The sequence below is a fragment of the Protopterus annectens genome, chromosome 1.part1, assembly GCF_019279795.1.
Source record: "Protopterus annectens isolate FY-2018-M chromosome 1.part1, PAN1.0, whole genome shotgun sequence".
In the NCBI taxonomy this organism is placed as follows: Eukaryota; Metazoa; Chordata; order Ceratodontiformes; family Protopteridae; genus Protopterus; species Protopterus annectens.
The window spans coordinates 447,065,061-447,091,505 of NC_056726.1; the positions used below are offsets into that span (position 1 = coordinate 447,065,061).

Consider the following 26,445-nt stretch of genomic DNA (forward strand, 5'->3'; position numbering starts at 1 on the left):
ACAGGTTCAGCGCAACCCCCCCCCCCACCAAAAGGGCAAATATCTATCCCAGCAGAGTGCTGCCCCCCTGACATCTCAGGTGCTCAGGTAAGGGCCGCCCTCTCCAAAGCAAAAAAATACAGCATCAATGGGACCAGACGGTGTCCCGGGCTGTATCCTACATGAACTCCAAGAAGAGCTAAACCCAAACATAAAACTACTGTTCAGTCTCAGCCTTACTACAGGATATGTACCCAAAGAGTGGCGTACAGCAGCAGTGGTCCCTCTCCACAAAGGTGGTGCCTCAACGGATCCTGGAAACTATCGCCCCATAAGCCTGACTAGCTTGGTCTGCAAAGCTATGGAAAGGATCATCATGGACCTCATAAATAAAGATATTGGGGACCTACAGACACTGGATCCTACCCAGTTCGGCTTTGTTAAGGGCAGGATCCTGCCTCTTAAACCTGGTCGATTTCTTTGAAACAGTCACCAAGGCCATTGACGAGGGGAAGGTGGTCCACACAGCCTACCTGGACCTCGCAAAAGCCTTCGATACAATACCCCACTCGGGCATTATAGATAAGCTCACCAGCTTAAATATAAACCCCTATGTCACTGGATGGGTTGCAAACTGGCTCAAGGACAGAACCCACATGGTTAGAATTGCTGGAGCCATGTCAGACTCCAAAACAGTTACAAGTGGCGTCCCACAAGGCTCAGTCCTGGGACCTCTCTTGTTCGGTATATATTTCTCGGAGGTACAGGCCAACACAGAAGGACTGTGGCTGACCAAGTTCGCAGATGACTGCAAACTGGGCACCATAATCGACTCTCCAGCCGACACAAGCATCCTCCAAAAGGGCCTCATAGAAACAGACAACTGGTGCCAGACCCATGGCCTCAAGCTAAATGCCAAAAAGTGTATAGCCATCCCCTTTGGCAAAAACAAAGTGCCCACAAATTACCACATAGGTGGTAATCCATTAAGTACAGAAGAAGTAATTAGGGACTTGGGGACCCAAGTTGATAGCAATCTTTCATTTGACAACCAAGTGGCCAAAGTGGTTAGAAAAAACATTTTATATAGCCCACCTAATCATGAAGGGATTCACATCTACATCAGGGGAGGTCATCGTGCCTCTTTACTCATCCCTCATCAAGCCCATAATTGAGTACAATGCCTCTTTTGGGATGTACCTTACCAGACACCTGCAGCAACTGGAAAGACCCCAAAAGTACCTCACCAAGAGGATCAAAGGGCTGAAACAGATGCCATATGCTGCCCGGTTAAAGAATCTCCAGCTCTACTCAGTGGCATACCGCCTGCTCAGAGGCGATCTGTGCCTGACGTATAAAGCCATGTCCAACCCGGAATTAATGGACATGTTGCACCTCAGAAAATCCAAATCCCATCGAGCTACGCGCTCGAGAGACTTGAACCTCAGTACTGAAATAAATAGGACATGCTGGAGGGACAGATTCATAACCCAGAGGCTCCCTTCACTCTGGAATAAAATCCCAGTCCAGGTTAGGCAGAGTCCCTCATTGACTCTCTTCAAGAGGAATCTTGATGAGTGGATGGGAGATCGTAGGTTTACCCCGGGTATCACTCCTGTGTCACTGTTAGACAGAGGCACAGTATACTAACCTCGAAAAAGGGCATAGCAAAATTAATTTAAAATGGGTGGTGAAAGCCAAACACACTCTGGCTAGGCTTATAAATGCACTAGGGCAGATAGCCTAGTATGAACCTATGAACCTATAAAATTAAAGTGGAGTCTAAAACTAGGGTGTAAGTAAAGAAAAGGAAGATATGGTTAAGAAGTAACAAGAATTATTTAGAGGGACGACAAATGTTAAAGTATTACAGAATGGGGGGATCTCTCAGATCAAGAAAAGGAACAACTACAGAATGCTAAACAGAAAATAAAGGATTACCTTGATAATATGCACGAGTTTAGAAAGGTTGCTGTTAAGCAACTGTTTTTTGATGATAATTCTAGAGCACAAAAACGTTTAGTACAATGACTCGGCAAAAAAAAGTGGAAAGGGCTGTCACCAAGCTTAGGGAGCCTTTAACAAGAAAGATAACAAGTGATCCTGTAGAAATATTTGAAATATTTTGGAAATGTTATGAAAGCTTGTATAAAGCAGAGAAATATGGAAATCAAGAAAAGGTACAAATGGAAATGTTTATGGAAGAATTAAATATTCCAACGTTAGAGGTAGTTGAGGCTCAATTACTAACAGGATAGGAAGAGATGAGATAAAAATGGCTATGTATAACCAATCTACAGGAAAGTCCCCAGGAATAGATGGCATTCCTGTGGTAGTTTGAAAGTTAGGAGGGGAAAAACTGGAATGTTGTGTTTAACAGTAATTTAGAGGAGGAGAAGTACCAGCATTCTGAAAGAAAGCAGTGGTAACAGGAATACCTAAAGAGGCTAAAGAGTCATCGGATCCAGCATCATACAGGCCCATTTCAATACTAAACCATAATTATAAAGTGTTTGTGTCTGTAATGGCTAAAAGAATGACAAAAGTGTTACCAAAATTGATAGTTATGGATCAGTGTGGTTTTGTGGAGAGGAGGCAAGCATTTGACAGTATTAACAGAACAGCGATGATGCAGAGGGAAGCAGAATGCACGAAAATACCACTGTTATTGGTGGGTCTTGATGCAGAGAAGGCATTTGGCAGAGTAGACTGGGACTTCATGAGCAGGGCAATGGAAGCATTTGCTTTCCCTGATACAATTATGAGGTTGATTAGGAGTGTATATATGAGGGATTGGAGGCAAAGGTTAAAGTGGGTGGGGTCCTCTCTGAAAACTTATGCTTGAGAAGAGGGACCAGGCAGGCTTGTCCACTTTCCCCTTTGTTGTTTGCATTATATTTAGAATCACTGGCAAACAAAATAAGGGATTTAGAAATTCAAGGATATAATTGGTATGGTAGTCAGGAAAAGCTGGCTCTATTTGCAGATGATATTATTTTATGCATGACAAAACCCAAAAAGGACATTACAGTGTTGTGGAATATTTTAAGATGGTTTGACATTTTCTCAGGATACTAAATTAATGAAGTGAAAACAAAGGCAATAGCGGTAAATTATGTACCCAGACATGAATTGGTTCAACAATATCCATATTTTTGCGGACATGATAAAATGAAGTATTTAGGAGTATGGATTAGAAATTACTCTGTTATGGCAGCTAAGGATATGTGGGAAGAGACTGAACAGAAGATAATACAAAAATTGAGAAACTGGAAGCTTTGTTATATGGATATAGATACTAAGATACAAGCATTTAAAATGTTTTAGTCCCTTTAGTGTTATTCACAGGTCAGGTATATTTTTATCAACCAGAGGAGAAGCTGTGGATAGCAATTAAAAAAGAGTTGAAAGATTTTATCTGGGAGGTTAAGACAGCAAAGGGTCAAGTGGAATAAGCTGATTCTTCCAATAGAACAAGGTGGACTAGGATTACTCAATTTGAGGGGGTATTTTAGAGCAACATAGTTTATTTATTTGAAATCAGCAACACCAAGTCACGATAAACTCCACATTTAATAGCAACACGAAATACAAGAACACTGAGCGCTTTCACCCATCTATCTGGTGGGTTTCTTCAGAGTAAAGGTTACATACAGCAGCTGCCTTAAATACAAATTTAGAACAGTAATTAAGCCTTTAATTTGTTCTTAATTGAATGTACTTAAAAGGGTAAAACTCATTTTAATCATGCCAAACTAGTCAGAGGTTTGAAACTCGAATTACAAAAAAAACAACAAATAAACAACAAATATTAACAGATTCCTAACTAAATAAAAAACACACTGTGAGGTAAGACAAGAAAATCAGCCTTAATAATAATATAGGCAATATAAACAATGTAATTTTGTTCTATACCTTAATTTATATATGTTAAAATCAATATATATCCATAAATAAATAAATAATTATGATCAAAATATATATGTATCTACAATCTAAGCTAAAAACCCCTTCCACAAAAACATTAATAATACATGATAAAAAATAGATACATGTATATAATACATAAGTGAATCAATAATAATTTATTCATAATAATATACATGTTTAAAAAATATTGTAAATATTAAATAAGCTAAAACCATGTTAGGTTGTTCTAACCTTAAAAAATGAAATACATAAAAGATCAAATGTTATATGATTTAATCCTCAAAAAACTACTAATAGATATATGGTCATTTATACCAGGCCTAATATTAGCATTAAGCCGTATTTCCCATAAACTTTCTTTCATTTCAAGTAAATTGTTTACATCACCTTCTTTAATACATGATTCTGGGACCCTATCTATCACAAAAAATATAAACCTTGTAAATTCTGTACATTCCAGACTGTGAGTGTATAATGAATTAGTTGTTTTCCTGTTCTTAATATCTCGATTATGTTCCATGATTCTCTCTCTCAGCTTTCTCTTGGTCTTACCAATGTAGAATGCACTACAAGACAAACATGTGGCTAAATAAACAACGAGTCTAGTGCTGCAATTAACATTTCCTGGGCATTTTAATGTTTTATTACACCCCTTTACAGTAACATATGGTCCGTCGTTTATAAATTTGCAAGATTTGCAAAAAACACATTTTCTCATGTTGGATTTCTTATACTTTTCTTCATACTCATAATAGTCCTTTAAGTTCCTTCCTCTACTATAAACTATCATTGGTGTATCACCTATTCTCTCCCTAACTTCATGTTGATTCCTGAAAACTCTGTCCCAAACTTTATTAACAACATCTACTATCATTTTAGTATTGTTGTTATATGGTAAAGTAAGTGAGCATGATTTATTTTGTTCTATAACTTTTTTGCCTCCCATACTGGCTTGCCCAAATTTCAAAATTGGTTTGAAATCATCTTGTCTCCTAATTAAAATCTCTTTCTTGTTGTTTTGTAGAAGTTGATTGGGATAACCTCTATCTGTCAACATCTTAATAAGATTATCTAACTCTTTTAAAAATACAGAGTCTTCACTAGCAATGTGTGATAATCTCACCATTTGACCTTTGACTAAATTACATTTTTGAAAATACAGATGGCAACTATTATAATGTAAGTATGAATTGGAAAAAGTCTTTTTCCTGTGTATTCCTGATTCTACCTTACCTTCTTTTTTATAAATCTTTAAATCCAAGTATTCGCATGTATCTAACTGAATCTTATGTGTAAATTTCAAAAAACTGGTCGTGTTTTCCAAATAATCAATAAATTCCATCAATTCATCTTTACTACCCTTCCAAACAAGTAATATATCATCTAAAAATCTTAAATATACACCAACTTTTGACCAATAAATACTCTTTAAAACAAATTCTTGTTCCCACTTTGCCAATACAAGGGTAGCATATACTGGGGCGCATCTGGCGCCCATAGCAACCCCAGACCGTTGTTTAAAAAATTTGCCATCCAACTGAAAAAAGTTGTTATTAAGCACCATGTCCATTAAATCCACCAGTAGTTTTCTTTTGACTACATGGTAATCTCCAAAATGTTCAAGACTGGCTTCAAACAACTCTAATCTCTTTTCATGAGGAATCACTGACTAAAGGTTTACAATATCTGTAGTAACTAAAAATGATCCTATAGATATCTCATTCATATTTACATTCAAAATTTCTAAACAGTGCCAAGAATCTTTTAATACATACTTAATATTTTAAGCACATCTTTACACTGTGTATCAATATAGTGTGCAATTGCTTCTAGTTTAGAAAATTTAGCGGCAACAATAGGCCTAAAAGGTGGATTTGAGGTACTTTTATGTATCTTGGGTATTCCAAATATTTTAGGTGTCACAGGATGTTCAACAATCAAAAAATCATACTCTTCCTTACTAATTAAACCATTAGTCAGGAATTCATATAGTTGCCAATCTATTTTTGCATAAGCCTTAATTATGTCATATTTCGGTACCCTAGTGTAAGTTTCCTCATCATTAAGCATGTGCATCATTATATTCTTGTAATCCTCTTTGTACATAACCACTACCCCTCCCCCCTTATCTGGTTTCATAATCCTAAACGTATCAGTAGTGGAAAGTTTTTTTAGACAAAATCTTTCTGTAACTGTTAGATTGTCCTTCTCATTATGATTCATTCTTAACACTCTCCTTATTTCCATCTCACATAACATCTCAAAAAGATGTACATTGGGGTTATAGGGTGGGATAAATGTACTAGATCTTTTTAAGGTGAAATTAACAGCCTCATTTCTCCATAATATAGATTGGTTATTTGCATAATACATCTTTAAATTTAAAAGTCTTACATACATTCTTAAATTCATTAATACCCTACCTCTGTCTAGCTGAAATGTCGGAACAAATTTAAAACCTTTTTTAAAAAGTGAAAAATGGTTGTTGTCAAAACTTTTCTCAGTATAATTGAATACTGAAAAACCTCCCTCAGAACATATACAACATTGCAGTGTGGAAAGTTCCATATTTCCAGTATTATCATAAATATTGAATGCACTATTGCTTTCCACATAACTTAAAAAACTGTGTGTAGTGTCATATTCAACTTGACTATTAGAAGAACCAGCTATACAGTCTTCAAAATATTCTCCACTTTCAGGTTTCAGTATATCTACATCCTGATCTGTGGAATTAAAATTGTTTGTAGCTAAATATCTGACTTCCGTAAAATCTATTGATTCTGCCTGTATCTGTTCCTGTTGTTGCCTTGGTAATAATAGTGTCCCTGATACCGCCCTTTCAGGCATTCTGACCTCCTCACAGCTTGTTCTTCTAAAAAAATCTGTTTATCACTCTCAAAATTATTACTATTACCATTGTCATTGGCCGTATTCCTGTCTCTTTCAACCTCACTGAAGTTATTGTTACCAACATTGTTATTGTAACTACCCCTAAAATGTCTCTTAAAGTCCCTGAAATGATTATAGGCTCTATTGTTTGAATAATCGTTAGTGTCCCTACGAAGTTTCTCGTTTTTTCCTTCTAAGCCTTTACTAACATATCTGTTAATATCAAGCAGAATATTGTCAAATCTGTGCTTGTTGTGTTCAAAAAGTAAGTTGTTACGAATACTATTATCTAAATTAGTTAAAACTTCAGAGTTGGCGTAAAAAGGAGTAGTTTTGTTTTTTTGGGTTTAAGAATGAGGCAGTGTTGCATAAACCAGTTTTCAACACTTTGGAATACATTTTAGGTTATTGACTGGAGGGAGGCTAGATTCTTAGAAGTACAGATTAAGGTTGAGTCATCTGCATATTGGATGCAGGTGGCTTGGGGTGTGTTCAAGAGAAGGTCATTGATGAATAAGGAAAAGAGAAGGGGACCTAAAATAGCACATTGTGGGACTCCAATATTTACGTGAAGTAATGATGACAGATTGCTTTCCCAAAGTACTGCTTGTTGTCTATTTTGAAGGTAAGCCCTAAACCATTGTAATGCTTGTGGGTTAAGAGAATAGTAATTTAGTTTGTCTAGAAGTAAGTTATGGTTGACCATGTCAAAGATTTTTGACAAGTCAATAAATATTGCAGCAGAGAAGGAGGAGTTGTTCCGATTTTTATTTATAGAGTCAGTGAAGGAGAGTAGTGCAGTTGTAGTGCTGTGAAATGGTCTAAAGCCATGCTGGCAGTTTGCTAGTAGGTTGTTTGTAGTAGGTGGTTAAGTAGTTGTTTGTGAATACATTTTTCCATTATCTTAGATAATGGAGAGAGTAAGGCAATAGGTCGAACCTTTATGAAGAGGGATGATGTGGGCAACTTTCCAGATGGTTGGAATTTTAGCTTCAGAAATAGTTCTATTAATGAGGATAGATATGGGGTGACATAAAGCTTTTGCAGCCATCTGAAGGTATTCTGATGGAAGATGATCAGCAGATGGTGTACATGGTTTTAGTTTTCTAAGTAGTTTGTAGATAAGAGATGTACTTACAGGTTGTATGTGAAAGGTAGGAGTAGAAGAGTTGAGAGTATTTGGTAGGGGAGTAGAAGAGGGAGGTAAAGAATTGGCTAGGTTTTGTATGGCTTCAGTAAAGTAGTTGTTAAAGGTATCAGGGATTTGATTGGAATTATTATGGTTGAAACCTGATGGGATAGGAGTAGTAGGGTGTCCTGGCTGAAGAAGTTTGTTTATCCCTGACCAAAATTTTTGTGGGGTATGTTCAGTGGATTGTTGGAGGTGTAGGTAGTAGTCTTTTTTGTCTCTAAGGGTGTCTTTTTGGTAGCATTTCTTAGCTGTTTATAGAGGAGGTGATGAGATGGACATTTGGTAGCTCTCCATTTGGTCCAGATTTTATTTCTGAGGAGCATTTTTTGCTTTGTTTGTTTAGTGAGCCATGGAGCAGTTTTTGTTTTCATTCTGGTAGTGCGATAAGGTGCATGGTAGTCAAGAATTTGAAGAAAATAAGTGTTAAAGTAGGTCACAGCTTCATCAAGTTCAAGATGGGTAAGAGGTGACCAGTTGCATGCTAGTAATTCATTTTGGAAACTATCAGGATTGAAGTATTTTCTGCAGCGGAAGGTTTTGATATTATCAGTTGGTGAAACATGAAGTTTTTTTCTAGTAATATATGTAAGCATATGGTTGCTGATGTTATCGGGGAGGGTACCTGGACTATAGATATTAGGGTGGTTTTTGATGAGGATCCAGTCAAGAGTAGTTTCTTTCATGCTAGGTTTGTGGATTCTAGTGGGAGTGGTTATTAATTGGGAGAACCCAAAGAGATTTATGTGGTTAGTAGGCTTCTGGGTATTGTAGGTGAACCAGTCAATGTTGAAGTCGCCCAGTACAATGGTCTCTTGGGGTAGTTAGTTAGACAGATAACTAAGTATGTTTTCAAGAGTATTAGTATTATTACCAGGAGGTAGATACATACAAATTAGGTAGATAGATTTGGAGTTGTTGATTTGGAGTTTGATAGTGCTTCAGTTTTAGCATCTAATGATGGAAGCACATTACAGGGTGAAAGTTGGAGATGAGATTTGTAAAGTATGGCTATACCTCCACCTTTTTTGTTTATTTGGTCACATCTAAGGATATTATATTCTGGGGGGATAATTTCATGGTTTAAAGTAGATGGTTTAAGCCAGGTTTCAGTGAGACATAGAATATCAAAAGAGTGTAGATCAAGTAGTGCATGTAGGTGGGAAATTTTATTGTTGCTACTTCTAATATTTAGATGTGCTATAAGGAGGGAATTAAGTTCTTTAGCTATGAAAGGAGTGTTGGGTAAAGTTAAATTGTCAAGGTTGTTACTCTTGTCATTATTGGGGCCAGGGTTAGGATGAATATCACCATGAAGGAGGAGGTGGTGTTGGGTAAAATATAGGTATTTAAAGATTTTGTGGAAATTATTGAAGTTCTTTTTGATAGTTAAGTAAGTTATGTGGCTTGTTCTGTGATATTTTGGTAGAATATAATTTGAGGTACTGGTTATGTTACTATGGTTAGCGGTATAGATGAGAGAAAATGAAGATGTTTGTTGGAAATGATGGTTTTGTTTGCATAGAGTAAGATTTTCAAAGAAGGTGAGTGAATAAGGTATAGTTAGAGAGGCTATAACTGTAGTTAAGAGTAGTGTGGGGACAAAAATAGTGTTGTGTGTTGGGGCCATGGTAGTGTGTAAAGTGTAAGTTGTGATTATTTTGAAAGTGAGGAGAGCTGGAAGAAATGAAAGTGTCTGTGAGACGAGATAGGACTGGATTAAAGTTGTCAGTAAGACTAATTAGAAGAGGATGTGTAGGAAGCAGATCCTGACAAAAGTTAGTTTAGCGGATGGATAGGGTAGGTATGGAAGTGGTGGTATGTGAGAAGTAAATTAAGGCTAATTAGGACAGATTGAGTTGGGAGTGCCTTAGTGATGATTAGGTTAGTGGTAGTTTGAGAAAGATAGGGGGAGGAGTCTCAGAGGTATAAGTGTAGGGCTACTGGGGGTGGGTGGGAATTAGGGGTAGGGTATGGGAGCGGAGTGAGCCCGAAGGGTTTATGGAGCGGGGCACAGCAAAGAAAGGAAAAGGCAGTGAGAAAAAATCAGTAAGGTAGAAGGTAAAAACAAAAATTAGTAAGTAGAAGGCAAATGTGTGCGTGAGGAAGGGGGAATTATAAAACAGAGAGAAGGGAGGCCAGAGTGGGTAATGGTTAATCTAGGAGTAGAGCAGGCGGAGATGAGGGTTTGATAGAGGGTTTATAAGGACTGTGGAGAGTAGGGTGTAAGGTTAAAAAGGACTAGGGATGGGGAAAAAAAAGAAAGGAGACAAGTGCAACAAGCACATAGGTGTAGAGTATGAGGTGGGGAGGGTGGCAGAAAGGAGAATTAGAGGAGGGTAAAGATTGCCATCTAGTGGTCGAAGTCTGAAAGTACCAAGCAAGGATAATATAGTAGTGGATACCAATAAAAGAAAAAGTAATGGAGAAGGAAAGAGGATTAGCGTGGTTGGAGAATAGAGGTGGTACAATGTCTTTTGAGACAGGTGGGGAGAGCAACTGTAGTAGACAGGGAGGGGTATGGCTGCTGGCAGATTTGGCAGTTAAACTGCTACACCTAGGATGTGTAGTGGACAAGTATATACATAAAGGTTAGGAATGAAAAATACAGTTTACTTAGTGACATACAATCTTGGGCTTTATTCCAAGGGCACTTAGATACTCCAGGTGATGTGAATACCCAGGCGGTTATAGGTAGGTGTATATTGCTGATCTATTGAGTCTGATAGGACACAGCCAGGAGTAGATAAAGTGAGTATGGTAGGTTTGAACAGAATCTTAGGCTTTATTCCAAGGGCACTTAATACTCCAGGTGAGGTGAATACCCAGGCAGTTATAGGTAGGTGTATATTGCTGATCTATTGAGTCTGATAGGACACAGCCAGGAGTAGATAAAGTGAGTATGGTATGTTTGAACAGAATCTTAGGCTTTATTCCAAGGGCACTTAGATACTCCAGGTGAGGTGAATACCCAGGCGGTTATAGGTAGGTGTATATTGCTGATCTATTGAGTCTGATAGGACACAGCCAGGAGTAGATAAAGTATAGATAGCACAAGCAGAAAACTATAATTAAAAGTGGAAAGGAATGATGATACAGGGGGGAAGCTCAAGAAATAAGGAGAGATGGGATTTTGGATGCAGACTTTAAAGGAGAACAAGAAATAAATCATACAGAGTATTATATTCATAAAATAGCAAGGAGTATTCTAAGAACTAAGCAAGCAAGATAATGTAGAAAAACAGATTCTGCCGATAGGGATGACTGTGGTTAGGGATACGGATAATAGGCAAGAGGGGGCTGGAATTTATTGGAGAAAGCTGGCAAAGGAACCAAGGTGTTGGGAACAAAACTAGAAAGGGAAAGTTAATAGAATTTATTTGGACTGTAGGTTAGAGATCACTTTCCCTGTCACGGATTGATATCAGGTATAGGCAAAGAGAAAACAATAAGTGGGTCTCAAATGAAAGATCAGCACTGGTAGAGTTTTTAACAGAATCTAGAACAGAAGCTGCCATTAAAAAAGGAATAATTTAGTAGAGCATATAAATATTGCATAATAACCATAAGAATCAATCAAAGGAGCTTAGACAGGATTGAGAAGAGAGACTAGATAAGCAGTTCACAAAGAGACAATGGGAGGATGTATGTGCATCTCCCAAATATGCAACAGAGTCTAGAAGATTTAGGATCTTTGCCTGGAAGTGTTCACATAGGTGTTTTTATACTCCAAATAGACTCCAAAGAATTTTGCCTCAGTTGGATAGCAAATGTTGGAAGGTCTTTTGGACAGGAAAGAGGTGGCTGGGAACATATTTTTTGGAGTGTAGTGAGCTGGCAGATTTTAGGGATTCCCTGCAGACCGCTGTGTTGGAAATGCTGGGTTAGTAGATTGGATTGACTGGAGAGATTATTTTTTTAAGTTATGATACAGAATCAGAATTGCCTAGACATAGTAAAAGCCTTGCTGAGTCTAATTGAGGTGGCTGCCGAAAAAGCAATTACTAGAAAATGGAAATCAAAGTCTAGACTGACTTTATTAGAAGTAGTGAGTATAGTAACAGAGATAAAACAATTGGAACTGGGATCTTTAGAAAAGGGAAGGAGCAAACTACATAGGAAAAATGGGAATTATGGGAACAGTATATGTAGAGAAGGAACAAGGTTTAAGAAGCAGGATTTGAATGAGCTATATGATGCTTCACTGACAATGACTGGATGGATTATAAGTGATGTATAATGTTTGCGACTACAGTTGTTTCAGTGGTGCCTGTGATGTATAATGTTTACAACTAAAGTGGTGTCAATGTTGTTTGTTATTCATTTATATAAATGTAAGATGTTATGCATGATAATTTATTTACTAAAGATGTTTTTTGGAAAAAAACTTATTATTTATTTGCATTTGTTTTCTGGGCTAGTCCACGGGGCCTTGGAGTGCCCATTTTTGGTTCTATAGTATATATTCAAAGAGACTTTTCTTCGAACATGTAATCATCAACCCCTAAACAGCGAATGCTCTAAAGCACAAATGGCCACTTCCACGAATTTTTTCCTCTGAGAAAAAATTAATTTGGCTGTTTCCTGGAATTGCCCTTTCCCCCAATGTCGAATGATCTCGGAGTTGGTATTTTAGTTAGGGGCTGTGTGTGGGGGGGGGCACAGCCTCCCACTTTGGGGGGGGGTGAGGGGGCGAAGCCCCCGACTTGGGTAGGGTTTTGAATTTGTGTTTTTTGTGTACGGCCCCATGAATTTTTTTCTGAGGAAAAATTTGCAGATGTGGTCATTCATGCTTTAGAGCGTTCACGCTTTAGGGGTCAGTGATTATATGTTTGAAGAAAAGTCTCTTTGAACATATAATATAGACCACCCCATTTTCAGTGGAGGCCTGGGGAGAAAAGCTCCACATATTGCATATACATTGATGAGATAAAGTTACATAACGACAGTTAACATATTCTAGTAGCTAGTAAGCAACATTATACAAAATACAAACATAATGATTTACATCCATGTACAATATATACATGTTGCTATACAATTAGAATCAGGCTTTCTTTTCTTTAAATTTCATCTTGTAGCTGCGGGTGCATAAAACTAAAAGGGCGAAGAGTTAAATTAAGTGAAGATAGATATTTCGGAGTGTTAAAGTTGTTAGAAGAGGTTTCTAGTTTCATGTAATGCTGAAACAAAAATAGAGAAAAGAAATTCTCCATCAGTAATTCAGAGGTCATTTTAACAGGTCAGCCGATGTGGGTAAGTACTCATAAAGGTGTGATATGCTTTGCTTTATTATAAACTCTGTTTATATTAAATAATCAGTTAAAATCCTGAAAGTACTCTAGTCACAGAACACAAAGATGCAGTTTGTTTGTGCTACACTGGTGTTCTTTGGAGGCTGTAATTTCAGAATAGTGATATTAATAATCAATGTGTTTCTTCACTTGTAGGGATAACATTCTATTTCAAATTTAAACATTTATACAAGTAAGAGCAGTGCTGTTGTACAAAGAGAGGAAGGGAGATTTTTCCCATCTGCTGTGTCAGAGACATGGATTAATTTACCAGCCCTGAGTCATAGAGGGCTGGTTAGGAAGACAATCTGCCATCTGCTGTTACAGCATCTTCTGAGTTGTCTGCCCCCCCCCCCCCAAAAAAAAAAGCAGGAGGCAACTCTTTGACTGCTTCACTAAGTAACACTGGAGGGTCTTTATATGTTGCAGCATGTCAGCATGTTGTGCTTGTTGCCTTCACTCTAGATAACTGTAAGATAATAAGAGATACTCCATCCGTATAGGTATGTAATGGCCTATGTCTTCACCTGTCACCCATTTATATCTGAGAAGAATTTGAAATAGAAAGCTAAGTGAAAGTTATAAATGGGTGGTGAATGAGGGTACAGATGAGTCTGAGTGTTAACAGATGGAAACGAAGTATAATAGACATTATATAAATATATTTTTAGCATGTTAAATCATAGTACACGAACAAAATAAAACACAGAGCGATTAACAGACATTATAATTCTTAATGCTTTACTTTAAGGTTCGTGATAATGTTTACCAGAACATTTTGAGCTGCAGTTTGCCTAACCTTCTGGAGTATGGAAATATTACAGCTTTAACTCACCTGTGGTGCACGGGTCAGATGACAAACTTTGAATATCTAACTCATTTAAACAAGCATGCTGGGCGTTCCTTCAATGATCTCATGCAGTATCCAGTGTTTCCATTCATTCTTGCAGATTATACCAATGAAACTTTGGACCTTACTGATCCAGTTATCTACAGGTAATTCTTATTTTTAACTGAATATAAATAATATGCTAAGTTTGGTTATGAGGTGGCTCAAAATAACTGAGACCTGTAAATAGTCATTGTATTGTTTGACAGATTATCACAGGTTGTCATTATATTGTCTGACTGATTATCACAGGTTAATAGGTATCATCAACAGACCAGATGTCTTTAATTCAAGGCAAAAATTGGAGTGCTTTTTGTATTTTCTGTAAAATGGAGACATTTATACATACTTGTGTGCTGTTTGTACTATTAATAAATGGCTTAATTTTGCTTTGTATCCTATTGTATGAGATATTTTGTTATTTAAAAGAGCATTCTGATGTCTTATGTAACCAGTAGTGCATGCAGTGCACAGACAGAAAAAATAGGCAAAATCTTTCACCAGAGATTCAAAGATAATAACTTTATAGTTTCCTCCTGTTTGTGTTTTTCTTCCATAGCATTTGTACATAGTTTAGCAGTCACTATGTACATTTTTGCTTTCGTGTTTGGTCTGTTTGGAGCAAGGCTGGCCAACCGTTTCTGTGCAAAGGGGCCAAAATTACATCTACTCTTGCAAGATGTTCATGTGCCAGGCATGCAAAGTGTGGTAGAATTAGCGAGTGGACTCATGATACTTGGATGTGCACCTATATTTTAAATACTGTGACTATATTTGTTATAAATTGTAGTAATAAATATGTTAACATCTAGATGAAATCTTGCTGGAAAAGGGAACAAAATTTATCTTTGATGCCACCGATCAAGGTACTTCTTTCTGCTGGTGTGTTGTAGAGTGCCAGACAAAGCTGTACCTGAATGTCACCATTTGCTTTTGGTGTTGGGGGCTTGCTTAGTGACGGTTTAGAGGCTACAGTGACAGAATGCTATTTATGGTGTCATTGCCATGATATTAAGAATTTTTATTTTTTGGAACATAATTATTTTTATGTTTTTGCTGAAACTACACTATCAGGACTTCTTCCTTAAAAAAAAAAAACTTCTGTAGTGTTGGATTACATTTGGATGACTGATTGTTTGTGATCATAATGGGGATTAATCAAAGAAAAAGTGTGGATCTTAATAGTTTATGGAGGATAGGCTACTAACGCTATATATTCATAGTTCTGTGTTTATGTAGCTAGTATGTCGAGAAGTAGATTGGTAGAGACAAAGACATCACTGAACGTGAAAGGTAGCAAAATATAAAGACCCACCAATTATAGCTTGGTCTTTTTGCACTCTGCTTCCCTCTGATCATTATCAGTGTCCTTCTTTATCACTTTTACAGTACTCTTTACAAATGGGACATTCTGCCAATGTCCAGCCAGCATACCAAAAAGCCTTGACTCCTAGGCACCATGCTTCAGATGTATGTCATACATCTAAGGAATAGGGTACATAAGTGATATACAAACACCTAATTCTCAGAACGTCTTTGCTGCCAGTCTGAATTCTACTTTTTGAATTCGATCTACAAGTCATTTGTCACTTGGCTATAGCTACTGAATCTTCAAAAGACAAGTGCCCCATTGGGGTCTCTTCCTTCCTTATTTCTTTTGGTTGTAATACCCTTTACATGTCATCCAAGAATGGAAAATAAGTGTGGGAGGCAGATTCCCCCATAAGGATGGACACAAGAAGTAATTTTTTTTTTGTTTTGTCTACGTGCAGCCCACAACCATACTCAGTGTGAGATTTGTCAAGCAATTGTACCAAAGACCATACCCAGCCGTCTGTTTTCCCATTCTGTTTATTTAGAAAACCAACAATTCAAGCTTCTGGCTCAGGAAACATTGGCTTCCAAATCCACCCATCCAGACGTTCGTCTGCCATTTAAGAAAAAACTCTACAAAGCATTGTGAATCTTCTGCTATCTAGCTTATTCTGACCATCTCCATTGGGTTGGATGAATAACCCGAGGGCTGTCTTATTCCAGTGACAGACCCCCCCATCTCAACACATTTGAAGACCGATATGAGTCTGCTGCTTGCATGTCTGCTTAGGCTGCACCCACATCTGTTGTAGATGAGGAGGGGGAACCACAGGTGATCATTGTGAAGGAGCCTAAGGGGATTTCCCAGATTTTCAGGGCGAATGGTTCTCTTATTGAAGTCAGACCAGGGTCTGAATCCCCTAGGTTTGTTAGGGCTGATGTTCCTTTGAAAAATAAACAGAAAACCAGACATGTGGCTCCTGTAGCTAAGGATCCACACAGAGTAGCAGAACTTCACTGAGGGTCTTTTCAAGCGTTTGACAAAGTAAGCAGGGCACTGAAAGCATTTGCATTTCCTGAAAAAATTATAAGGTTGATTAGGAGAATATTTGAGGGATCAGCAGTGAAAATTAAAGTGGGTGGGGTCCTCTCTGATAATTTCTGCTTTAGCAGAAGAACCATGCAGGGTGTCCACTTTCACCTTTATTATTTGCATTATATGTAGAACCATTAGCAAAGAAAATAAAGGACTCGGAAATTCAAGGATATAATTGTTAAGGTAGTCAGGAAAAGCTGGCTTTTTTTTGCAGATTATATTATTTTGTACCTGACAAAACCAGAAAAAAACATTACAGTGTTGTGGAACATTTTGAGACAATTTCAGATCTTTTCAGGATACACAATTAATGAAACTAAAACAAATACAATAATGTACCCACACATGAACTAGTTCAGGAATACCCATATTTATGGGGACATGATAAAATGAAATATTTAGGAGTATGGATTAAAATGATTCTAATGTGGCAGCTAAATTTATGTGGCAAGAGTCTAAAAAGATGATACAAAAAATGAGAAAATAGAAGATTTGTTATATGGGTTTAGATGGTGAGATACAAGCAAGTAAAATGTTTTTAGTCCCTTTAATCTTATACACAGGGCAGGCATATTTTTATCAACCAGAGGAGAAGTTGCGGGTAGTATTTAATAAAGAGCTGAAGGACTTTATCTGGGAGGGGGAGGGGGAGAGAGTCAAGTGGGATTAGCCGATTCTTCCAGTAGAACAGGATCTATTGGGATTAAACAATTTTAAGGGATATTTTAGAGCTGCAGAGTTAAGACTCATGTACATAGCACAAGCAGAAAACTATAATTCAAAGTGGAAAGGGATGATGATGAAACATGGGGAAAGCTCAAGAAACAAGGAGAGACTAGAATTTTGGATGCAGGCATTTAAGGAGAATAACAATAATTATGTAGAATATTATATCCATAAAGTAGCAGAAAGTTATTCTAAGAACTTAATCAACATGGGAATGGAGAAAGGAGGCTGTGCCGATAGGGATGACTGCTGTTAGGGATACAGACAGTAGACAAGAGGGGGATGGAATTTATTGGAGAAAACTGCAAAGGAACCAACGTATTGGGAGCAAATAACTAGAGAGGGAAAGATGATAGAATGGGAGGATGCCAGAAATTTATTTGGACTGCAGGTTAGAGATTGTCTTCCTCTCAGGGAATTGATGTCAATGTATAGGCAAGGAGAACGAAATAAGGGGTCCTAAACGAAAGACCATCACTGGTAGAGTTTTTAATGGAATCTAGAACAGAAGCTGCCATTAAAAAATGAATAATTAATAGAGCATATAAAGTATTGCATCATAACTATAAGAATCAATCAGAGGAGGTTAGAAAGGATTGGGAAGAGAGATTGGATAAGCAATTCACAAAGAAACAATAGGAGGATATATGTATGTCTCCCAAATATGCAACAAAATCTAGAAGATTTAAGATTTTTGCCTGGAAATGTTTGCCTAGATATTTTTATACCTCAGGTAGACTCCAGAGAAATTTTCCACAGGCAGACAGTAAATGTTGGAGGTGTGAAGGGGAAAAAGAGGTAATTGGGAACATATTTCTGGGAGTACAGTGAGTTGGTGGACATTAAGCCGTGGTGGTGCAGCGGTTAACATTGTCGCCTCACAGCAAGAGGTTCTCCCGTTCGATTCTCTGCTGGAGCACCTTCTGTGTGGAGTATGCATGTCCTCCCAATGGTTGAGTGACGTTTAAAGATATGCAGGTAGGTGGATGCGTGAATGGGTCTGCCTTCCTTGAAGGTTGGGCATCGGGCTGGCAACTCGGCACTGTAAAAATCCACTGCCAATCATGAGCGGACCGGAGTTCCGTGGTGGTGGCCCCTAACTGGGAAAAACCGAAAGGCTTTGCAAGATGCACTGTTGGAGATGCTGGGTGGACAGATTGGTCTGACGAGGAAGATGATTTTTCTGAGCTTTGATGCAGAATTGGAATTGCCTAGACATGGAAGACCTTGCTGTGTTTAGTAATGGTGGCTGCCCAAAAAGCAATTACTAGAAAATGGAAATCAAGATTTAAACCAATCTAAACTACTGGAAATAGTGAATATAATAACAGGTAAAACAGCTGGAATTAAGATTATTAGAAAAGTGTAGAAGCAAACTACATAGGAAAAATTGGAATTGTGGGAACAATACATACAAGGGAAGAATGAGGTTTAAAAGGCCGGAGGACATAAATGAGCTATGTAATGCTTGAGTGAGAAAGACTGGGTAGATTGTAAGTGATGTATGATGATATCAACTGGGAGTGTGTCATTATGGTTTACATACAAGGGAAGAATGAGGTTTAAAAGGCCGGAGGACATAAATGAGCTATGTAATGCTTGAGTGAGAAAGACTGGGTAGATTGTAAGTGATGTATGATGATATCAACTGGGAGTGTGTCATTATGGTTTGTGATGTAAAATGCTTGCGACTAGGATTGTGTTGGTGTGGTTTCTTTTCATTTATATAAATGTATCATTGCGTATGTATTAAGTGATAATTTAATAAAGATGTTTCTTGTTTAAAAAAAAAAGGCAGGACTTGAATAATTTATGTAATACTGCTTAGGTTATATGATATATAACAATATACAGTGGATATAAAATGTGTACACACCCCTGTTAAAATGCCAGGTTTTTGTGATATAAAAAAAATGAGACCACAATAAATAATTTCAAAACTTTTCCCACCTTTAATGTGACCTATAGCCTGTACAATTCAATTGAAAAACAAACAAATCTGTTAGGGGGAAAATGTAAAAAAATAAAAAAACGTACAATAAGCTGGTTGCATAAGTGTGCACACCCTTAAACTAATACTTTGTTGAAGCACCTTCTGACTTAATTACAGCATTCAATCTTCTTAGGTACACACCTGCCATCAAGTAAAGAGACTCTGATTAACCCCAAATAAAGTTCAGCTGTCCTAGTAGGATTTTCCTGACATTTACTCAGTTGCCTGCTACAGCAAAAGCCATGGTTTGCAGAGAGGTTACAAAGCATTAAAGGGATCTCATTGTTGAAAGATATCAGTCAGGTGAAGGGTACAAAAAATTTCCACATTGGATATACCATGGAACACAGTGAAGACAGTCATCAAAAAATGTAGAAAATATGGGACAACAGTGACGTTGTAAAGAACTGGACGTCCCTCCAATACTGATGAAAAGACAACATGAAAACTGGTCAGGGAGCCTACCAAGATACCTAAAGCAACATTGAAGGAGCTGCAGGAATTTCTGGTAACTACTGGTTGAGTACTACATGTGACAACAATCTTCCGTATTCTCCATTTGTCTGGGATATAGGGTACACAGAAAAACATCCAGACCAGGCTATAATTTGCAAAACAATACATCAAGTCTCCCAAAAGCATTGGAAAAATGTGATCTGAAGTAGTTACTTCATTTGATCTGCAATTTGTGGGTGTCGGATCCGACCTCTGATCCGATCCGGCAGCTTTCCAAGCTCCAAGATCCGAGCTCCTAGCTCCTCCCCCTACCCATAATCCCCTAGTACCAACCACATTACCTCAGATCGTTTTTTGCCGCGGTTAAAGAAACTTCCTTGTGAAGAGCTCCTGGCTGGGTGAGATCATTGCTGGTTTTTAAACCAATTTTTCACTCAAAGTTGTGTGTGTGTGTTAGTTTCCTTTTTTCTGCTAGTTTTTTGGTCACTTTTGTTAAATTTATAACTAGTTTTATCTTCACTCCCCTCCCCCTCCTAGTGGTTGGGTGTGTGTGTGAAATGATGTCAGAAGGGCCTAAGGCCATTTTCTCTAAATGTACTGAGTGTGGCCACAAGCTTTTTCCAGCTGATGGCCACACTCAGTGCGTTTTGTGCCTGGGGGCAGCCCACTTGTCAGAGGCCTGCCAAATCTGTGTGGCCTTTAACCCCTGGGCACTCCGGGATAGGAAGAACAAGCTGATCCTGGCTGGAAAGCTCCCCCAGGAGTCGGCTTCTTCTTCCTCTCCCGTTCGGGCTCCAGCTGCTTCAGCAGCTTCGGCGCCGTCTATCCCCTTAGCTCTACCCGGGACTCAACCTCCCTCATCGGGTTTGAGCTCTGGGGAAACTAGTGCCTCTTCCCTTAGAGAGAAGAGGCACAAGGATAAGGATGGACATAAGTCCCACAAAACGCGGGCCGAATCTCATCCTTCGGCTCCGCCAGCAAAACTACTAAAATCTCCCTCGAGGGTCTCCGGATCCCCCTCCTCTCGGCGCCGTTCGCCCTGTTTTTCGCCGGAGGAGGAGGATAGGTCTCCCTCGAGATTTTCGAGGCGGCCCTCCCGGCCTGCCTCTACTTCTTCATCTAGGTCGACCCGAAGCATCTCCGAAACGGATATGGATCGGATGATGCGTCGGTTCTTACAGACCCAAATGCAGATGGGGATGCTCTTGCCTCCCCCCCTCTGGGGGGGAGTGCAGCCCCCATATTTGCCCCGATCACTCCTTCTCCGACTCATTTTCGGGTCTCAGAGTCATCGGATCCAGGCCCTTTCGGACCCGGGGAATTGTCGACGCCGATAGGGGTTGTCTCTTCGACGCCGACCATACCTTCGAGCTTGTCGGACCCGAGCTCTCGGGGCTGAGGGCTGAGCGTCGGATCCGAGGGAGTTGCTGTGTCTTCGGCGCTGTTGACGTCGGAGCACACCTCTGCCTCGGCGCTGACTGCATCGGCTACGACCCCGATCCCTTACTCGGATCCGAGGAGATTGCTCTCAGAGGCTGGTGAGAGTGGCTCTCCTTCGGCTTTTGAGGTAGTGGAGAGGGTACTGCCGAGGTCCTCCAGATCCCCGACCCGGGCTTCGGATCCACCCGTACCCCCACTGTATGAGGGACTGTCTTCCATCATCCGTCCATCTGGACAGCCTGCCCAAGCCCTCCAGCTAGTTCCCGTGGAGGAACAACAACCCGTAGACGAGCCCTCTTCGGACAGTCCCACCGAGGAGGTCCCTCGGAAACATTGGTGCAAAAGGAGGCACCTGGACTCCCCGGAGTCCATTACCACAGACATGGACTTAGATGATACAGAGGGTTTCCGAAGATCACCCCCTGAAGATGTCTCCTTTGGAGACATCATGGAAATGTTGCGTATTAGAGGGGGGTGGTCAGCCCAAAAGCCCTCTCTTGATGAGTCTGTGTTCCTGGAGGCCTTTGAGGCAGGCCCATCTACCTCTTGGGTGTCCCCTCCGGCCGACCCCCTGGTGGACTTAATTACCACCAGGGCTTGGAAGGAGCCCGACACCGTGGAGCCAATTCCAAGGCGCCCCAATAAAGTCCTCAGCCCACCCAGAGATAGACCGTCTTGGGCCAAAGGAACCCCCGTTGATGCTATGTTGGTGGCGGCAGCCACCAAGAAAGAACTTGCGCAGGAGAGTTCTTCGGTTCACCCGCCAGATAAGGAATCTCGAGCGCTTGACCGGATTGGGAAGCGGATGTTTGCTTCAGCGGCCTTTTCCATAAGGGCGCTGAACTATATGGCACATACCATTAGGCTACAGCGAGACTTGATTAAGGAATATGCTGCAGCCCCCCCAGAGTCCATGTCGGTCCCAGACAAAAAGGTTTTTGAGACTCGAATGGCCACTCTAAAATCCATCTCCAATACATCTATGCGGCTTCTCTCCTATGCAACGGAGGGAGCCGCTAGAGCTAGCGGAGCCGGGGTCGTCTTGCGACGTCGCTCCTGGCTCCGTCTGTGCGACTTCATGGACCCCTTCAAGGCGTCCTTCACGAACACCCCTTTTGACGGTTCTGCCTTGTTTGGCAAAACTGTTCGCGACACACTGGTCCAAAGCGAAAAGGACGGGAAGACGCTGTCTGCCGTCGGAGTCCGCTTCTCTAATCCCCAAAGATCCTTCTCCAGGAATCAGAGGGGACAAAAGAAGCTGTGATTCCGTAAGTCTCAGCAATCCCATCCTGCTGTGGACCACTCGTCCTCCAGAGGCAGAGGAGGACATGGTGGACGCCGGCCCAGAGGCAGAGGGGGGCCGCGTAATTTCGGGTCTAGAGAACCTTTCTTGGACAGACCCGCGCAACAGCCCTGAGGGCTTGCCCGACTGTCCCTCTCTGGAGGCAGTCGGGGGGCGATTGTCGGAGCACCCGTCAAACTGGGAGTCCCTTACAACAGATCGATGGGTGCTCCGGATCATATCCAGAGGTTACTCCATTCCATTCATAAACCCTCCCCCCAAACCCAGACGCCTCCCCGATGTCCCACCCGATCAGAGGGAGGCAGCGGCTTTGGAGATTTCAAAGCTGCTACGAAAAAGAGCCATCCAGCCCGTCCCCCCAGACCAGTCCGGATTGGGTTATTACTCCAGGTTCTTTTTGGTGCCAAAGAAAACGGGGGACCTCAGACCCATCTTAGACCTTTCCGCCCTGAACCTGTTCATACCCAAGGAAAAGTTCCGGATGGTCACTCTCCAGTCAATTCTCCCCCTGCTGCGGGAGAATGACTGGATGTGCTCGCTAGACCTCAAGGATGCGTATTACCACATATTAATGGACAAACGATCCAGGAGGTTTCTCCGCTTCTGGCTCGGAACCAATCATTATCAATTCAGGGTTCTTCCATTCGGCCTCACCTCAGCCCCCAGAGTGTTCACCAAGGTCATGGCAGTGGTTGCAGCCCACCTGAGACTCCAGGGCATTCAGGTCTTCCCTTACCTAGACGACTGGCTCCTCACCGTGACCAACGGGCATCAGCTCTGTGCGGCGAGAGATTATGCTCTGTCACTGGCCCACAACCTAGGCATCTCAGTAAACGAGCAGAAATCCTGCCTGTGCCCCACTCAAGCCCTAGAATTCATAGGGGCCAGGTTAGATACACAAATCTCCAAAGTTGTTCTAACGTCAGTCTGACTGAACAGCTTGTCGTTCCAGGTGTTAGCCCTTCTTCGGAGCCCTGCTCCTCCAGCGGAGTTAGTCCTGAGGGCACTGGGGTCTATGTCAGCAGCGATCGGTCTCTCTCTTCATGCTCGTCTGCGAATGCGCATATTACAATGGACCCTTCAAGTCCAATGGTCCCTGTTGATCCACCCATTATGCATGCCAATCCCCCTGAGCAGGGTGTGCAGGGACTCCCTTCTGTGGTGGTTACAGGTGCAGGAACTCAGAGAAGGGAGATCCTTTGTGATTCCTCCGGCCAAAGCCACATTGACCACGGACGCTTCTTGCCTCTGGTGGGGGGGGCATTGTTCAGGCAGATCCATTCAAGGCACGTGGACTCCCCTAGAGACCGCATTACATATCAATGTCCTAGAGATGAGGGCGGTGCTTTTGGCGTTGCAAGCTCTCCACGACCTTCTTCCCATAGGGACTATTGCAATCCAGACGGACAACATGTCAGTAGTCTGGTATATAAACAAACAAGGAGGGACCAGATCTTATCCCCTGTGTCGAGAAGCCATGAGAGTGTGGGAATGGGCGATTTCCACCAACCGCTTTCTGATAGCAACGCACATTCCGGGGCGGTCCAACATATTAGCGGACAAGCTAAGTCGAGTGTTCCTCACTCCATACGAGTGGTCTCTGAATCCATCTGTTGCGAAGCAGATCTTCCACAAATGGGGTCAGCCTTGCTGCAACCTTTTCGCTTCTCCTTTAAACACAAAATGCAGCGAGTACTTCGCAATATTTCCCCCCAGAGGGGAGACCCCCAGAGACGCTCTAGTCCATGCTTGGCCTCCCGGACTCCTTTATGCTTATTCCCCCCTCCCACTTTGAAATTCATCCAGAAAGCCTGTCGGTTGGGGAGCAGAGTTATCCTCATAGCCCCATTCTGGCCTCGACAGATCTGGTTCCCCTTTCTGCGGTCTCACAGTGTGGCTCCCCCATGGATTCTGGATCCCAGTCCAGACCTAATCTCGCACCCAGCGAGATGCCATACCCCAAACCTGGTCAATCTCAAACTTGCTGCTTGGTTGATCCAGTTCCATTAATGGCTAGGACTCCCGGTATCTCATCCCCCGTTAAGGCCATTCTGGTGGCGGCTCATAAACCATCTACCAGGAAACTTTACAACAGTAAATGGAAACGTTTTTCCATCTGGGCCAAAGATAAAGAATTGGACCCCTTTACTGTCCCTATTCTGACTATTCTGGACTTCCTTTCCCTGCTTTTTAGACGGAGCAAGTGCCTCCACAGTCAAAGTGCAGTTGACGGCCATCTCCCATTTTCACGTGGTAGGCTCCTTAGCATCTACTAAGTTGTGCAAAACCTTCTTAAGAGGCGTTTTTCTTTTGAAACCACCTGTCAAGACTGTGGTTCCCCCGTGGGATCTCACTCTGGTCTTACAAGCCTTAACGAGACCACCTTTTGAGCCTGCGGCCTCGGTTCCGTTAAAGTTCTTGTCTTGGAAAACCGCTTTCTTAGTGGCTATTACTTCAGCCAAGAGAGTTTCAGAATTACAAGCTCTGTGTATCAAACCTCCGTACCTTATTTTTCACAAAGATAGAGTGTCCCTCAGGACTAACCCGTCTTTCTTGCCTAAGGTGGCTACAGAATCAAACATTAATCAATCAATAAATCTTCCTGTATTTTTCCCAAATTTTCACAACAAAGGAGAATATACGTTGCACAAATTGGATGTACACAGACAACTGCGTTTTTACTTGCACAGGACTAGAGAGATTCGCAAGTCGGACCAGTTGTTTGTTTCTTATGCAAAATCAGCCATGGGCAAGGCAATTGCTAAAGTGACTGTAGCAAATTGGATCTGTCAGTGCATTATGCTGGGATACAGTTCATCTGGGAAGCCAGCTCCGGTTGGCCTCCGTGCTCATTCGACAAGATCTGTAGCTACCTCAACAGCCTTTTGGTCTAGGGTTCCAGTAGACGATATTTGTTCAGCAGCTACCTGGTCCTCATCTTATACCTTCATTTCTCATTGCAAACTGGATATCATTTCCAGGAGTAGGGCTTCTTTTGGCTCCGCGGTGCTTCGGAATATCCTTCCGTAAGGACCACCCAGGTTCTGTAGGTTAGCTGGGGACTCTGTCCCACAGGTTGCAGATCAAATGAAGTAACTACTTCAGATATAGAAGTTATGTACTCACCATAACGTTCCATCTGAGTAGATACTTCATTTGTCTGCAACCGACCCCCCCTGCCATCCCCCGAACCTTGGGAATTTTTTCTGATCATTTGGAGTTGGTTTCTGTCTCGAGTTGGTGAGGCAAAAAAAATGATCTGAGGTAATGTGGTTGGTACTAGGGGATTATGGGTAGGGGGGAGGAGCTAGGAGCTCGGATCTTGGAGCTTGGAAAGCTGCCGGATCGGATCCGAGGTCGGATCCGACACCCACAGGTTGCAGACAAATGAAGTATCTACTCAGATGGAACATTATTGTGAGTACATAACTTCTATTTATGGTCTGATGAGACCAAGGTTGAACTTTTTGGCCGCAATTCCAAAAGGTACATTTGACACAAAAACAACACTTGCATCACCAAAAGAACACCATCGCCACAGTGAAGCATGGTGGTGGCAGTGTCATGCCTTGGATTGCTTTTCTTCATCTGGAACTGGGGCTTTAGTCAAGGTGGAGGGAATTATGAACAGTTCCAAATACCAGTCACTTTTGGCCTAAAACCTTCAGGTGTCTGCTAGAAGGCTGAAGATGAAGAGGAATTTCATCTTTCAGCATGTCAATGACCCCAAGCATACATCCAGATCAACAAAAGAATGGCTTCACCCAAAGAAAATTAAAGTTTTGGAATGGCCCAGCCAGAGCCCAGACCTAAATCCAATAGAAAATCTGTGGGATGACCTGAAGAGGGCTGTGCACAAGAGATGCCCTCGGAATCTGACATATTTGGAGCTCTTTTTCAAGGAAAGTGGGCAAATACTGCCAAGTCAAAATGTGCCATGCTGT

The 26,445-nt window shown here is 41.0% G+C and overlaps 1 protein-coding gene across 1 annotated transcript in view; it reads left to right on the top strand.

The window, feature by feature from the left end:
* The window catches only part of LYST (lysosomal trafficking regulator), a 3,825,950-nt gene that overhangs the window by 3,116,789 nt on the left and 682,716 nt on the right, over positions 1 to 26,445 (top strand). The window contains exon 39 of the mRNA XM_044075805.1: positions 14,036 to 14,280. Within this exon, the coding sequence (XP_043931740.1) occupies positions 14,036 to 14,280 (245 nt within the window). The remainder of the gene's footprint in view (positions 1 to 14,035; positions 14,281 to 26,445) is intronic.